General features: G+C 43.4%; 1 protein-coding gene across 1 annotated transcript in view; it reads right to left on the bottom strand.

Annotated features, from left to right (window-relative positions):
* Positions 1-8,843: 8,843 nt before the first annotated feature.
* The window catches only part of RNF150 (ring finger protein 150), a 267,148-nt gene continuing 261,235 nt past the window's right edge, over positions 8,844-14,756 (bottom strand). The window contains exon 7 of the mRNA XM_059168254.1: positions 8,844-10,262. Coding sequence (XP_059024237.1) covers positions 10,144-10,262 — 119 coding nt within the window. The 3' untranslated portion in view covers positions 8,844-10,143. The remainder of the gene's footprint in view (positions 10,263-14,756) is intronic.

Genomic DNA, 14,756 nt, shown 5'->3' with positions numbered 1-14,756 from the left:
CCCACAGAATCCATTTTCCAGTTTGGGAAACCCTGATCTAGCAGGCGGTGGGTGGAAGTTGGAGAGATGCTTTCTAGATCCTGGGTCAGAGCCCGCAGTCCCCCCTCCATTGAGCCACACACACAGATGTCAGCTTCATTGCTGACAATAGGTGTCTGGGAAGGTTAAAATTGCAATAATGAAAGAATAAACAAAGTTTAAAGTGCCTAATGTGGCACGATTATTACTGTCACTAACAATCCTCTTCGACTGTCTTCCTACCTACAAATTAGGCCAGGACCAGTCCGGGCAAAGGGACGGTTTCCTGGCTATTGACACAGCAGTTGGCCACTTCGGCAGGAAAGAGCTCCAGGAGGCCACAGTGCTCAGCACAGGTGGACTTCCGCCAGCAGTTTCTGGCGGGTCATTGGACCACCGTGTGTATGATCTGCAGACTGGCCAGGAAGACCTCATGGGGAAGCAAAGGGAAATTCTATTTACGACATCGTTCATTTTATAATGAAAGCACATGCATTTTATGTTTTGGAAGAAGAAAATGAATCCATTGGGGACCCCCCCCCCCCCCCCCCCGGCTAGCTGGGAAATAGTAGACCTGCTAGAATCCGCAGCTCCTGGAGGGCTGCCTGCCTGGCTTCAGTCTTTGGCTTGAAGGGCACGGGCATGTCTAACCCTGTCTGCTCCTCTCGGGGCCGGGTCAGCAATCTTGGGTGGGCCACACAGAGATTCAAAGGCACACCAAGGGGACTGGCGGTTTCGGGCAGGTGTTAACAGCAAATAGAGGTGCCTCTCCTTTTTTAACCTTCCTTTCTTACCTCCCCAGGCTGGCGACTCCCATATTTTTTATTTCCGTAGCATTCCCTTGCTAATTCTAAGGAATTACTGTTAAAAATCCTTTAGAAAAGTTTAAGTAAGTATAGAAAAAAGACCTCGCGACCCCAGCCCATCTGGTATTCCCCGCTTGAGGTAACCTGCTCAAGATCATGGGCAATTACGCTCAGTTCCCATGGAACAACCCCTTGGGCTAATTCAGATGCCATTCTTCTTCGAAATTGCCCCAAATATTTTTTTTTTTTTTTTAAATAAAGATTTTATTTATTTATTGGAGAGACAAAGAGAGAGTCACACAAGCAGGGTAAGGGGCAGGACCAGGAGAAGCAGACGCCCCACTGAGCAGGGAGCCCAATGTGGGACTCGATCCCTGGACCATGGGATCATGATCTGAGCTGAAGGTGGAAGATCAACCGACTGAGCTACTTGGGCACCCCTGCTCAAAATCTTCTAGTCACTTCACTTAGAGGAACAGAGCTAAAAGGAGGTTGGGTGCCTGGTCCCGGAGAGAAATAAGACAGTTACTGAAATCTCTCATTTTAATGTTTTTAAAACACAATCATGATTCAATGGTCAATACCAATGTATTAAAACCCATAGTGCCGCCTCTGGAACTCAAGACGCGCCAACGTGGTTAGGAAATATGGATGACATGAACACAGGCATCTGGTTCCATTTTATTAGAAAACAAAACCGAACAAAATTTTGCAATGAAATTTCCTGGAATTCACAATCCTTTTCAAATCTTTATAGTTGCAATTTTTTTTTTTTACCAGTACATAAGAACACGATTGCACTTATTTACATGATAATCTTCTAAATAACAAAAATAGCCATGTTGTATGGTTGAGTGTTTCCAACTATTGTCCTTAATATTTCATTACTAGCCCAGTATGAGACAGACTGTTTATGCTCTCCAAACACACAGATAATAGAATAAAGCAAAATAAAAGTCCATGTCTCCCAACAGAAGACAAATAAAATCCCTTTAAAGACAGTTTTTAAAACTTCTGTGTATTTCAAGAGAGAGAGAAAGTGCTCTGGAAGGAATAAGGTGGGTGCCTGAGGTGGGGAAAAAGGAAAGAGAGATTTATACCACCTCCTACCCCCCCACCCCCAAACCAACACCGCCTTCACCAATCATTTAAATAGACCTGTGGCTTTGTACAGAAGACGATGTTTTGGTAAACAGACTACGTAAACCACTGCTTAAGTTCTCGGCAATGAAGAGCTAACCAAGGTCCAAATTAAAAGCTACCCATGCAAATGCTAACAGTGATCACTTCTGTGATTTTTGAGTCATGTGGCAAATAAACCCAGGAAGCTGTCCCTGGATCTGAACGTGGAGGATGGGGAAATGGCAGGACGGTACCACCACGGGTACGATCTGCGGACTGGCCAAAGTAAAATTCCACCTGACATGACTTGTTTTACGATAAAAGCACACAAGTTCATGTATAGGGAGGAAAAACAAATCCACTGGATTCTTTTCTTGCCAGCAGGGAAAATACTAGAGATGGATTTATGGTGCCATTTCTGAATATTTTATAATGGTAAATTCTTTGTTCCACATCCCCCCGCCCCCGTGAAAACAATGCGTTATATACAAAAGGACTAAAAGAAGTCGGTTTTTTTTTTCTTTTCACATTATTGAAATGGCAGTTGCTGGTCATGGTCTGCAGTCTACAAAATTGGGTGTCACATACACACTGCTTGGGAGGCTCCCCTGGAAACTAGAATAGTCATCCTCCCAGCTCACGAATATTTTAAAGAACAAGTTCCAGGGGCGCCTGGGTGGCTCAGTGGGTTAAAGCCTCTGCCTTCGGCTCAGGTCATGGTCCCAGGGTCCTGGGATCGAGCCCCGCATCGGGCTCTCTGCTCGGCGGGGAGCCTGCTTCCTCCTCTCTCTCTGCCTGCTTGTGATCTCTCTCTGTCAAATAAATAAATAAAATCTTTAAAAAAAAAAAAAAAAAAAAAAAAGAACAAGTTCCATTATTTTTGAGGACATGAATGGAATGTAACTTTTCACAAGTACAAAATTACTTCAAGTTTTCTAAATATAGGGGCCATCCCACTATAAAAATAACAGCTCCTCCAACCCTCCCCCACCCCCTCCATCTCTTTCTAATTATAAAATGGTACAGCCATTTCAGATCACTAATGTGAAAGCGGGAAGTAAATATATTATTATGTACATGTACAAAACATGTCAGTATTTCACACCATTTACATTCATATGAAAGAAGTCTGTTTATTGATCTTCCTTTGTGACTTGACAAGAAGAGAGTGGAGATAAGTTACAAAACACTCAGGCCCTTGCCTTCCAACTCTGCACAAACATTCCAGCCAGAGGCATCTCCTTTGCCAACAGAGCGAATGATATGCTTTGACATTTGGCGAAGAAAGGGCTGCGGACAGTAAGATCTTCTGTGGGGCTCTCCTTCAACTTTTCCGAGCTTGTGACATTCCTTTCTCTTTTGATAGACGGAAACTGTGTGAGGAAAGGCAAGTAACTAGTCCTTGAGGAAAAATGGTGACCCTAGTCAAATTAACTGGCTGACAGAACGGCATTCCTCCAGCAGAGGGCGCCCCGCCCCCTTGCTAGAACAGCCTACTGACCAGGAGGGACCACAGATGCCAACAGAGAGCTCCTATGCTGGCAAGCTTCCTCCAACTGCTCTGCTGTCTCTTCGCACAGGCAATAGTTTGGTATTTTCTTCAAAAGCGCGGGATACACTCTAATTAAGAAGCTCTCTTACATGAAAATTCTTTGGCTATTGAAAATCTTCACATTCTCAAAGAGAACAATAATTCCGAGTACAATAAAGCGCTAGTTTTGTCTAAAACTTTTTGAAGGGAAAAGGGAGACGAAACACCAGACTTGAAAGATGGTGTGGTACTAAGGCCACGATACATTATTGTGTGTGTTTTTTTTTTTTTTTTTTTTTTATATTTCTGGATTTAGTAAGGGCCATCTCCAGCCTGCAAGAGAAAACCCCCTAAGGTTTCACAGTTTCGTCTGACTAGGCAACCCACCTTCACTTTTATTTACGAGACCGTTAGGAGAAAATTAAATGAGGCAATGGAAGAACATGTGTCCATTTGGATGGTGATCGGTCTTTGGTTTACATAGCACACATGGTCCTCACATTTTCCTGCTTCTCTAAGCCTTTCAATTCAGTAAGGAGGACAAGACCACAGACGTTCTGCCAGCAGCAGTTCTGGATACTGTGGGTGGAGCTAGCTACCTTCTCCCCAGAAGTTCTCCCTTGCTCTGTACAGACCCGGGACCCCTTAAGAGACAGGTTCTTGCCTCATCATTATCATCAACAAACATTTCTCAGGGAGCGAATAGCTCTGTAGTAAGTACAAACATCAATCAAGAGGAGCACAAGGATGAAAAGGTCTTTGATCACTGAGATTCCTGAAAAAGTCACCTGATTGAGGCAGACAGTTCACAGGGTGATAAAGAGAGATGCGAGTGACCTCATCGGGTTCTTTGCACAAAAAGCAGGTTTTGTCCTTAAATGATTTGATAGATAAGGATCTACGTATAGGACCCGGAATCACCTCTTTCGTTTTGGGGTAATTTCGTGTCATCATAAGGGTCAAAGTGGAAGCATGGCGACCAATCTATGGATTATTATTATTATTTTTTTTTTTTACAAAATGCTGCTCCTATTACAAAGGGCCTGGAGCTGTGAGATGGGGAGACGAGAAGGCAAAGAGAAGAGGTACATGATGCTGAGAAACTCATTTTGCTTCTCAGAATTAATTTATCTTTCAGACAACCCAACCTTCTTTGCAACCATGAGTGTTTAACTCATGAGTGTTAAACTCCTTGAAACACACACACACACATACCCAAAAACATGGGGTCAGCTCTAAACCTAAGGGATGAGCATTTATTTGGAAAGAGTGCCCATGCTCATGTCCAGCCATCCCTTCTCACTTCCTGCAGGCTGGTATTCCCACCTCCTGCCATCGTCAGTTACATGTCTGTGACACACAGCACTGTGCAGGGAACCTTCCTCCCTCACCTTAGAAGAATGGTTTCTTTGTGTCTCTTTTTCAGTCTTAAGGAAGAAATGGCCCTCGGATTCCTTAACAAAGAGGAAGTTCTTGGGCTAAGAAGCAGAGTTAAGAAGCATGAGTGGACATGGGATATGGTCTGGCCACTTGACATTTTTCTAAGAAATCTTAACCTCAGGGGCCTCTGGTGGACTAGGAAGGTAGAACATAACAGATCTCAATAGCATTCTGGAGTTGTGACTTGGCCATTATCTGCCTAGGAGACTTTATTGGCAAGGGAGCCTGAAAAAAAAAAGGCAATAGCTATAGCGGTCTGTGATTAAATTAGTGCTAGGAGAAGCGACAACGGCTAACTCCATTTCGGAGGAAGTTAATTTGCCTTTAGAGTAAACTGGTTTTCCTCATCAGAAGTGCAAATATAGACACTGCCACACAATAAAACAAGAAAAACACCAACAACAGTAACTATGGTATTCACAATAACGGTAAGTCTACAGATCCAAAGCTACAGATCCAAGGTTTTTTTGTCCCAAAAGATGGGAAAAGGTTGTGTGTAGGTGTCTGTACAGAAAGAGACAGCAGTCAATGAAAGCCAGATACACACACACACACATACAGGGAAAAAGGGAAAGAGATCAAAGCTCCACCATATAAAAAATGCCACTGGAAACTGCTGCAGGGGCCACAGTACCACAGGCGGCTGGGTCCTTGCTCCACAGAGGATGTGACTCCGTATCTCAGATTTTCTGAAAGACTTTTGATTAGTGAGATTTCTTTGTGTTCAATCAAGGTGATGCACTCCATGGATAACTAAATGCCACTTATTTTTTTATGCTCTGCAGTAATTTTCAGCTAAACACAACTTATACATAAAAAAAAGAACCCCATGTCAGGCTATCTGTCACCATTTTTGGTTCTGAAGGTCTGGTGGCCGCAGGGATGTCAGCACGGTCTGAAGCAGCCCCCAGGCACCGTAGTTTCTGACATAACCAAACCCAGACCCGTTAATGTCCAGAATGAGGGAAATACTGAAAACAATCTTTGGACAGGGATTTGCCTCCATGGTTACCATCATGACGAGGTGATGTCAGAAAAGGTAGGTGGATTTTGCCACTGTCTTTTTTTTTTTTTTAACGATTTTTAAAAAGTAATCTCTACATCCAATGTGGGGCTCGAACTCACACCCCCAAGATCAAGAATCGCTTGCTTAACCGACTGAGCCAGCCAGGCAGCCCTCTGCTATTCCCTTTCTGCTTCTCCCAACTTCCCTTCTTCCTGCCTAGGTTACTATTTCAGGGGTAACCAAGCTCTGGAGACGAAATCAATGGTTAGCTGCTGTATTCATGATCAGGGCTCAGTTCCTCTCAGAGGATCAGTCACATGGAAAAGGCAATTCCTGGAGGTGACTCTCCGTTCTCCTGAGGGAATGGAAATGCTCCCTCTCTTGCCCACAGCCTTGGGGTGAGAGGATGCTGACTTTTGAGCTGAGAGCTGGCAGCAGGCAGCTATCACGATTCACCCAATAGGGCTGGGTGGTCACAACCCCAAAGACTTCTTCTCCATAAGGCTACTCAGAGTCTTGTACCTGGAGTCAGTATGTAACTTCCCACTTTTCCCTCTCAAATCCCCCGGGAGCACTGGCACTGGGAAAAGGCCTTTGGCCAGTCCGGAAGCAGGAGAACTAGGGGTTGAGGTGAAGTTGGATGGAATTCTTTTTGGCTCCCGAGTGCCACATACCAGTATAAGGGTTTGTCATAGAAGTGAGGGAGACAATTTCATTTCAGCACCAAATCAACATGGTTTGTGTGACTTAAAAAAAAAAAAATAGGTCAGCAAAGTAATGGTAATAGTAATGGACATCAGTGTATGGTGAGAAAGGTCAGGCAGAAATTTCAAAAAAGCATGGCCTGACTATTTACTTGTCATAAAACAAACAGATCTTTGGGGCTCTCATTAGGCAACTTGGGTGGAGTCTAGTTCTCTCTGGAGGTAATTAGGTTTTAACTTTTTTTTTTCTTTGCAAGGGTCAGGGGATCTTGCGAGAATGCTGGAGCAGCTCTGCACCTGTGCTATCCAGCTGGGAGCCATGGGCCACATGTGGCTGTTGACACAGGGCTGGAGATGTAGCTCGCCCAAAATGAGGCGTTCTGGGAGCTTAAACACACTATGGGTTTAGAGGATTTCATACAAAAAAGAATGTACAAGATTTCATTTATGCTTTTTACACATTGAAACAAAAAGATTACATATATCATTAAAATTATTTTAAAGCATTCCTCTTTCCTTTGTAAAAATGTAGCCAGTAGAAAATGTAAAATTTACATGAGTGACTTGCATTATATTTCTATTGGATAGTGCTGGTCTGGACACTCATTATAGAGGAATGCGCATCTGTAAATATGCATGAAGTTTGCATATGCTTCTAGAGGGTTCCCAGCTCAGAATTTACTCTTTGGGGTGGGGCAGGTGGTGGTGAAGAAGGCTATGGGAGAAATTTTTCATTTCTTTTAAACGCTTCTATGCTGGTTGAACTTTTTTTTTTTTTTTTTTAAACCACCAAAGCCACAAGAAAATCCTCTGAAAACAAACCTTTGGTAAATGGAGAGCCTCCTAGGCTCAGGGATTTTGCAGCAGAACCTCCTTGGGGTAAAAGCCCACTCAGATGCCCCTCACCCTGCTCCGGGCCCCTCCTCATCTGTTCAGCATCCTATAGGGGGGCCACGTTGTGGTGTACAAAGGCAACCGATTCCTGATTTATCTGGTCACCGGCCAAAAGAGACAACACTCATCATATGGAGAAGTATGCAGTGCAAAGGGCATTTTCTCTCCTGGGTATGGAATACAATTTTATTTCTTTTGTTGTTGGATTATCCTTCTAATTCCACTTGACATAAATGAATACCCAAGTGTGCTTCAGGTAGAGCTGACTCAAGGGTACACAGTGTAACGCTATGCTGATCAAGAACAAGAAACACTCTGAGACGAAGAATCCCAGACCGAGGACTAGAATTTGAAGGTATCCTGACATTACAGACTCTGTAACTAACAGCTGTTTTAAAACCAGGCGAAACTAAACCACTCCTACTTGGACTTCAACCCTGAATCATCTCGATAGTTATTCTCAGCACCAAAGCCATTCGTGTCCCTTATGTGTCAAGAAACTGCCTCCCCAAGGTACGAAGTCAGCTATATGTCATCACCATCTGCCAAAAAATGGACACCCCACCCCTCCGCTGCCCCCCTCCCAGGGCAAAAAGCTCATTAGCAGTCTCAAGGCCAGAAGGAGCCTTGGCCATCATCTCGTGGAACTCCTTCATTTCGCAGAGGGAGAGGAGAGGCTCAGCAAACACATGACTCAGCCCAGACTCCGGACTTCGGCTCAGTGCTGAGTTCGCTCCTCCTTGCCTGCCTTCGCACACTGACTCTGGGTTTCATTAGAGGAAGTGTGAGACTCCCAGAGAGCTGCGACATTTCTGTAGGTGGTCATCATTCTCCTTGCCTTGCTGCCTACTTAGAAAGCATCAAATAGGAAATCATTAAAGATGGGAGCGGGGGAGGGGGGAGGTGGCGGGGGTGGGGGTGGGGGCGAGCGACCAGTAGTCTGCCATCCACTCCCGTGACCTCCACTCTACGTGTCAGCAGGCAGCGATTTACGACACAGCCCAGCTCTGGTTTTTGGATGAGTATTAGTGTAATGAGGTGGAAAAGCCTTGTTAAAGATGTAAATGACTCAGTGAGAAAAGCCTTCCTTCTTAGGAACCCACGCAGCCGCCGTCGCCTTCTGACAGAGGGTGAGGTGATCCGTGATTGTCCGGGGAGACCATTCACTGCCTTCCTCATCTCTGCATGGGGATAGTCTAAATGAATTACAAAATTCCCCACTGAAAAAATAGCACATCTCTGTCATAGTTACAAAAAAAAAAAAAAAAAAAAAGAAAGAAAGAGAAAGGAAAAAAAAAGAATAAAAATGTAAGTAGTTCAGTATCCATTGGATGCCTCTTTTCCTCTCCCTCTTTGTCTCTCTCCGTTAGGAGAGACTTGGTTAGCAAATTCCCCATGCTGTACTTTTTAGACCAAATGGTTTATCAGATCACACGTCCCTCCTCACTTGAGATTTAGATGTACTTGGGGAGCCCAGGAAGCAAGCTGCCAAGGATTCCCATGAACCCTTCCTTGAGATCTGGTGAGGTTTAACCCAGGTGTGTTGGGATTAAGGGAAAACCCAGGTGCTCGCACACCTGGGAGAACCCAGTGTGTTTGACACAGGGTTCCCAGAGGACTGGGTCTCTTCTGAAGCCTCCATCACCTACAGAAGCCACTTGTGGAAGGAACAAGAACAAAAGACGGTTTCAGCCTTGCGGACACCACTGTAACAGACATTTTGCTTTGGGGAAGAATATGCGGTGACTGGTCTTAAAAACGGGCTTGCGGTCCCAGCTACAAGTCCTACAGTCATGAAGAACAGCGCTACAGCCCAGAGGGGACTTCTGAGTTTGGAATTTCAGTCAAACACTGTAAGATCCAGGCAAAAATGAAGCTTGCTTCTTACGTCACGGGGGCCATTAACAGAGCCTGGCAAGTGGGAGCCAGCGTGATGTGAATGCAAATGATGAGTGGTAGTCTCAGTGGATTCAGAGCTTAGTGTTGGGGTCTCTGGCAGCTAGGATCTTTAAGATCCACTTGAAAGAACTTAGATTCTTAAGGAAAGCTGGCCTTAGACCGTTTCGGGGTGCTGAGGCACGTCCCAAAGCCAAGCACACTTCATGCCGAGAGGTCAAGGCCGTTCATCTCCGAGACCATGTACAAACCGGTCACAGCAGGAACTGCTGCTTCGAACAGAACTCTGTACAAAAGCTGGAGTCAACCGAAGGGGTGGACATCATGTAAACTGCACACAGTCTTTAGAAAGAAACTGCCAAAGAAATCAAACAACATTCCCCAAACAACAAAACAAGACCTGGAAGAAAAGGAAATAAAACTAAGAAGCCCTAAGCATGTCCTTTCGGTCTGTTTTAGGAGCTCCTGAAGTGTGTCTACAAGGACATGGGAGGGAAAATCAGCTTTCAACTTCCCAGCTGCCAAGGCCATGGACTGTTGTACAGTTGGAGAGACGGCTTCCTGATTAACATGACTTTGGATATTGCTTTCATTACCATTCTTGAGCGGAGCGCCGTGGAGTTACCAAGTGGTTCTGGAGGTGTGTGTAGCCGGGTCCAATTCTTGAGGTCCTCCTCCCTCCCTTCCCCTTGGGTCCTACCACCCCTTTGTTCTATAGTCACCGTTTCAAGACTTAACCTCTTCGCAGTCTTGGTCAGTGGAAAGTTCTACATCAGACAGTCCAACTTCCATTGCCATAATCAGCGAGATGTCAGAATCACTGCTTACAGCTGGCTCCTGCTCGCCTGGGAGGAGAAAGCAAAGTTCATGGTCAACACTGAACTATGTCTTTGGAGTCTGGTTATTTTATACGATTGTCTTTAGGCACATTTCTTTGATGGCCGAGAGACAGTATTAGAAAAACTGGCTATTTAGTAAAAACAGAAACAAAACCCAAAACCAAAACACAAAACCCAGAAACTAGTTAGAGCCTCATCTCACATGACAGCCCCAAATAAGCTCCAAATAAGTTAAATGTAAAGAAGAAACTAATATAGCTGTAAAATATAGATATATTTTATAAGTGTATGTCTACATAGGAAAATATCTAATTTATCAAAGTAGGGCAAGAAACTATGTGGAAAAGCAGTTGAGCAATTCACAGAAGAACAGATAGATAAATGTGCATAAAATTAAAAAAATATTAAAAACATGAAAAATAAGGGGTGCCTGGGTGGCTCAGTGGGTTAGGCCTCTACCTTCAGCTCAGGTCATGATCCCAGAGTCCTGGGATTGAGCCCTGCATCGGGCTCCCTGCTTAGCAGGGAGACTGATTCCCCCTTTCTCTCTCTGCCTGCCGCTTTCCCTGCTTGTGATCTCTGTCTGTCAAATAAGTAAACAAAGTCTTAAAAACATACATGAAAAATAAGATAAAAAGGCATACATCAAACTTGAAATACTTGCGAGCATTTCCCAAAGGGCTGCATTTTCAACATGTAGCTTTGAAATCAGTAAGACAAACTAACCAGAAAAGTGGACCCAGGTCGCTATATTTATATACAATATAAATGACCAATAACTATAAGGTAAAAATGAACGATTTTTTTTTTTTTTTAATAAAATCTTCACTCTTAAAGAAACATAGTATTACATTGAGGCAGGTACTTTGATATACTCCATGTAGCACTGTGACATTCTCACTCAGTAATTTCTTTTCCAGAATGTATCATAAGTATCCATGCAAAAATATTCACTCAAGCACAATTTATAGCAGCAAAACATCTCAAGTGACAAAGTCTAACGATGTAGAATACCTAAGGAATGTGTGTTGCTTCTAGAGCACCACCTTCTTGTAACAACTAAAGTGATACTTCCAAAGAACTTGAAGTTACATAAGAAAATGCTCACAGGATTTTTTTAAGTGAGAACAGAAGTATCAAAGCTTTATATGCAGTGAGGCTGACAAAGTTAACCAGAAGCCAGGAAGCCAACAGTGCTAGAAGAATTGTCTCAAGTTTGGGGATTTATAGTCATTTTCTTAAAAAAAATTTTTTTTTTTCAGTTTTACTTCCAAACATTCTGCAGGGAACAAATATCATTCATTCCCTCAGACGCAGTGAGTCCCCACTATGTACCAAGGATTGGGCTCGATGCGAGGGACGTCAGTAAGAGCGAGATGATTCCTGTCTTCAGGGAGCTTACTGTCCAGTAGGCAGGCCCTTCAGGAGATAGTCAGTCCCAACTCAGTGGGATATGCATGATGCTGGAAGATGCAGGAGCAGGGGTTACAGGAGCAGGGAAGAGGGCTATGTGACCCACTGCTGACTCAGAAAGCTTCCCATCGGGGACAACGTCTACAATGAGTCCTCAAGAAGAACTCATATTCTAGCCAGAAGATTGAGAAGGAAGCATCCCTTAAGCAGTAGCAATAGTATGTATAAATAGCTATGTCTGAGCATGATCGGGAGCCTTGTACAGATAGATGGGCATCTTTAATATGTCATATAATACGTCATATAATAATAGGTCATATTTAAATACGACTGGAGTGCAAGGTCAAGCTAGGGGCTCTGAAGGGAGGCTTTAAAAAAAGGTTGCTTTAAAACCAAAGAGCTTGCATGTCCCATTATCAAGTTGAAGAAACTGGAAGACCAGCAAAATGTTAAGCACAGAAGAAGCTGGTGGTTGTAATACTTTTGCTCTGATAATCACTGATATGATTTATTTCATGTTGACGTACAGTTAAGGAGAATATGTGAGTTTTATGAAAGACATGAGTTCTTTTTTTAAATTTAAATTCAGTTTACTTGGGCGCCTGGGTGGCTCAGTGGGTTAAGCCGCTGCCTTCAGCTCAGGTCATGATCTCAGGGTCCTGGGATCGAGTCCCGCATCGGGCTTTCTGCTCAGCAGGGAGCCTGCTTCCCTCTCTCTCTCTCTGCCTGCCTCTCTATCTACTTGTGATTTCTCTCTGTCAAATAAATAAATAAAATCTTTAAAAAAAATAAATAAAAAAATAAATTCAGTTTACTTAACATATAGTATATTATTAGTTTCAGAAACAATTTAGATTAATCAGTTGCATATGACGCCCTGCGCTCATCCCATCACATGCCCTCCTTAATGCCCATCACCCAGTTACCCATGTCTCCTCCTCCCCTCCAGCAACCCCCAGCTTGTATCCTATAGTTAAAATCTCTTATGGTTTAGCCCCTTCTCTGTTTTCATCTTTTTATTTCCCTTCCCATCCTCTATGTTCATTTGTTTTGTTTCTTAAATTCGACATGAGAGTGAAATCGTATGTTTGTCTTTCTCTGACTGACTTACTTTGCTTAGCATAATATCCTCTAGTTTGATCCATAACGTTGCGAATGGCAAGATTTCATTCTTTTTGATGGCTGAGTAGTATTCCCGTGTGTGTGTGTGTGTGTGTGTGTGTGTGTGTGTGTATTACATCTTCTTTATCCATTCATCTGTTGATAGACATCTGGGCTCTTTTCATAGTTCGGCTATTGTGGACATTGCTGGCTATAAACATTGGCGTGCAGGTGCCCCTTCGAATCATGTTTGTCCTCTTTAGCTAAATACCCAGTAGTGCGATTGCTGGGTCATAAGGTAGCTCTATTTTCAACTTTTTGAAGAACCTCTATGCTGTTTTCCAGAGTGGTTGCACCAGCTTGCATTCCCACCAGCAGTGTAGGAGGGTTCCCCTCTCTCTGCATCCTCGCCAGCATCCGTCATTTCCTGACTTGTTAATTTTAGCCATTCTGGCTGGTGTGAGGTGGTATCTCATCGTGGTTTTGATTTTTATTTCCCTGATGCCGGGTGATGTGGAGCATTTTTTCATGCGAAAAGACAATGAATTCTTAAGATATTTAAAAGGAGACAAACAGAACTAACAAAAAGTTATGGCCTTAAGAATCAGCTTGAGAGAAATGGGCTGTTTCACAGGAATATATCCAACCTAACAACCGAGCTCTAATAGGTTTCCTAGGCCCATAAATGCGTGCGGCTCATAGTAATGTAGACAGACCCCTGGCTAGAATAAAACTTTGGAAGCAGCTCTCGACAGATAGAAGTATTTATTATTTGAAAATGGGGGCACTCAACAAATATTCAATGAAACTAGTCATTTAGAAAAAAGGCAGAATTGGATCCCTGCCCCACACTTCACAACAAGATACATTCTAGGCTAACGAAACCCATCTCTGTACCTGTAGCTATAGCCCGTTTTTAATTGTGCACATGCATTTCCTTCCCATTTATCCTCTTCTCCAGAGCCACCTAGTACTTTCAATCCCTGACTTTTGGGGAATTCTTTTTGCAAATTGGGATAGTTCTCCCTTCCTTCATGGCTGCTTTGCATTTGTTTTCTCCGCAGAGCTCTGGCTTGCTGCTGTGCAGGCTCTGCTCAGCACCACTCCAGGGAAGGCCTTCACTTTGGAGTCTGAGTGAGCAGTGTCCACTAGACTGGGACAGTGCACAACCTGCACAGCTGGACACAGGAGCTCGCTCTGTTTCTCAGATCCACTAAGTCCTTGGCCCTTCATCTGTTTTTTTTCCCCAGTTGCCCAGATCTTGTTATTGTCTCTTTTTACCTTTTCCCATCCATGTTGGCCTACACCCTACAAAATCCCTTTGCTATAGTTTATGTGGGGTTTTAGGAGAGGTTGGAAGTAGTTTCATACATTCAATCTACTTGTTTCGCTCAGCACTCTCCTAAAGCATCACTTTTGCAAGGAGAAATAGAATTCTATGCACGAGAACTGGGAACCTGTTTTACTTCATGAGACTATTCTAGCCTCAGGTATAGTAACTACACATGTTACTTTGTCTAAGTCACTCTGCCCTCTGGGGCTAAAGTTTAGTTGTCTATAAAATGAATTTGGACTGGATATCTCAGAGTCCCTTCCAGTGGTTACAGTTTGTACCTGTACAGGTTGATGTCACCCTAGCACAGTCTTTCCTATCTGTTGCTTTCTCAATGAATATTTACAAGAATTCCCACCAAGGAACAAAGTTATAAGCCTCTCTTTCAGCACAACCCTCCAAATTATTGTTTTTTTAATTGAAAACCTTCTTTTCTTAATCAAAAAAGGTCTGTTGTATATTTAATACAAGCATATACTAAACGGGAGAATTCACCATTTGAGGTGTAGTGAATTAAATTATTCTTATTCTTGGGGATAAAAAATGAGGGTTAAATTATAGAGATATAATCTCTCTTTTTCTCCCTCTTTTTTTTTTTTTCCTCCAGTGGTCCATGAACAAACTCAGCTCATGAGCAGCCAAAATTTTCAGCT

This window comes from Mustela lutreola, chromosome 1 (assembly GCF_030435805.1).
Source record: "Mustela lutreola isolate mMusLut2 chromosome 1, mMusLut2.pri, whole genome shotgun sequence".
NCBI lineage: Eukaryota > Metazoa > Chordata > Mammalia > Carnivora > Mustelidae > Mustela > Mustela lutreola.
This window is presented reverse-complemented; position numbering and strand designations above follow the sequence as displayed.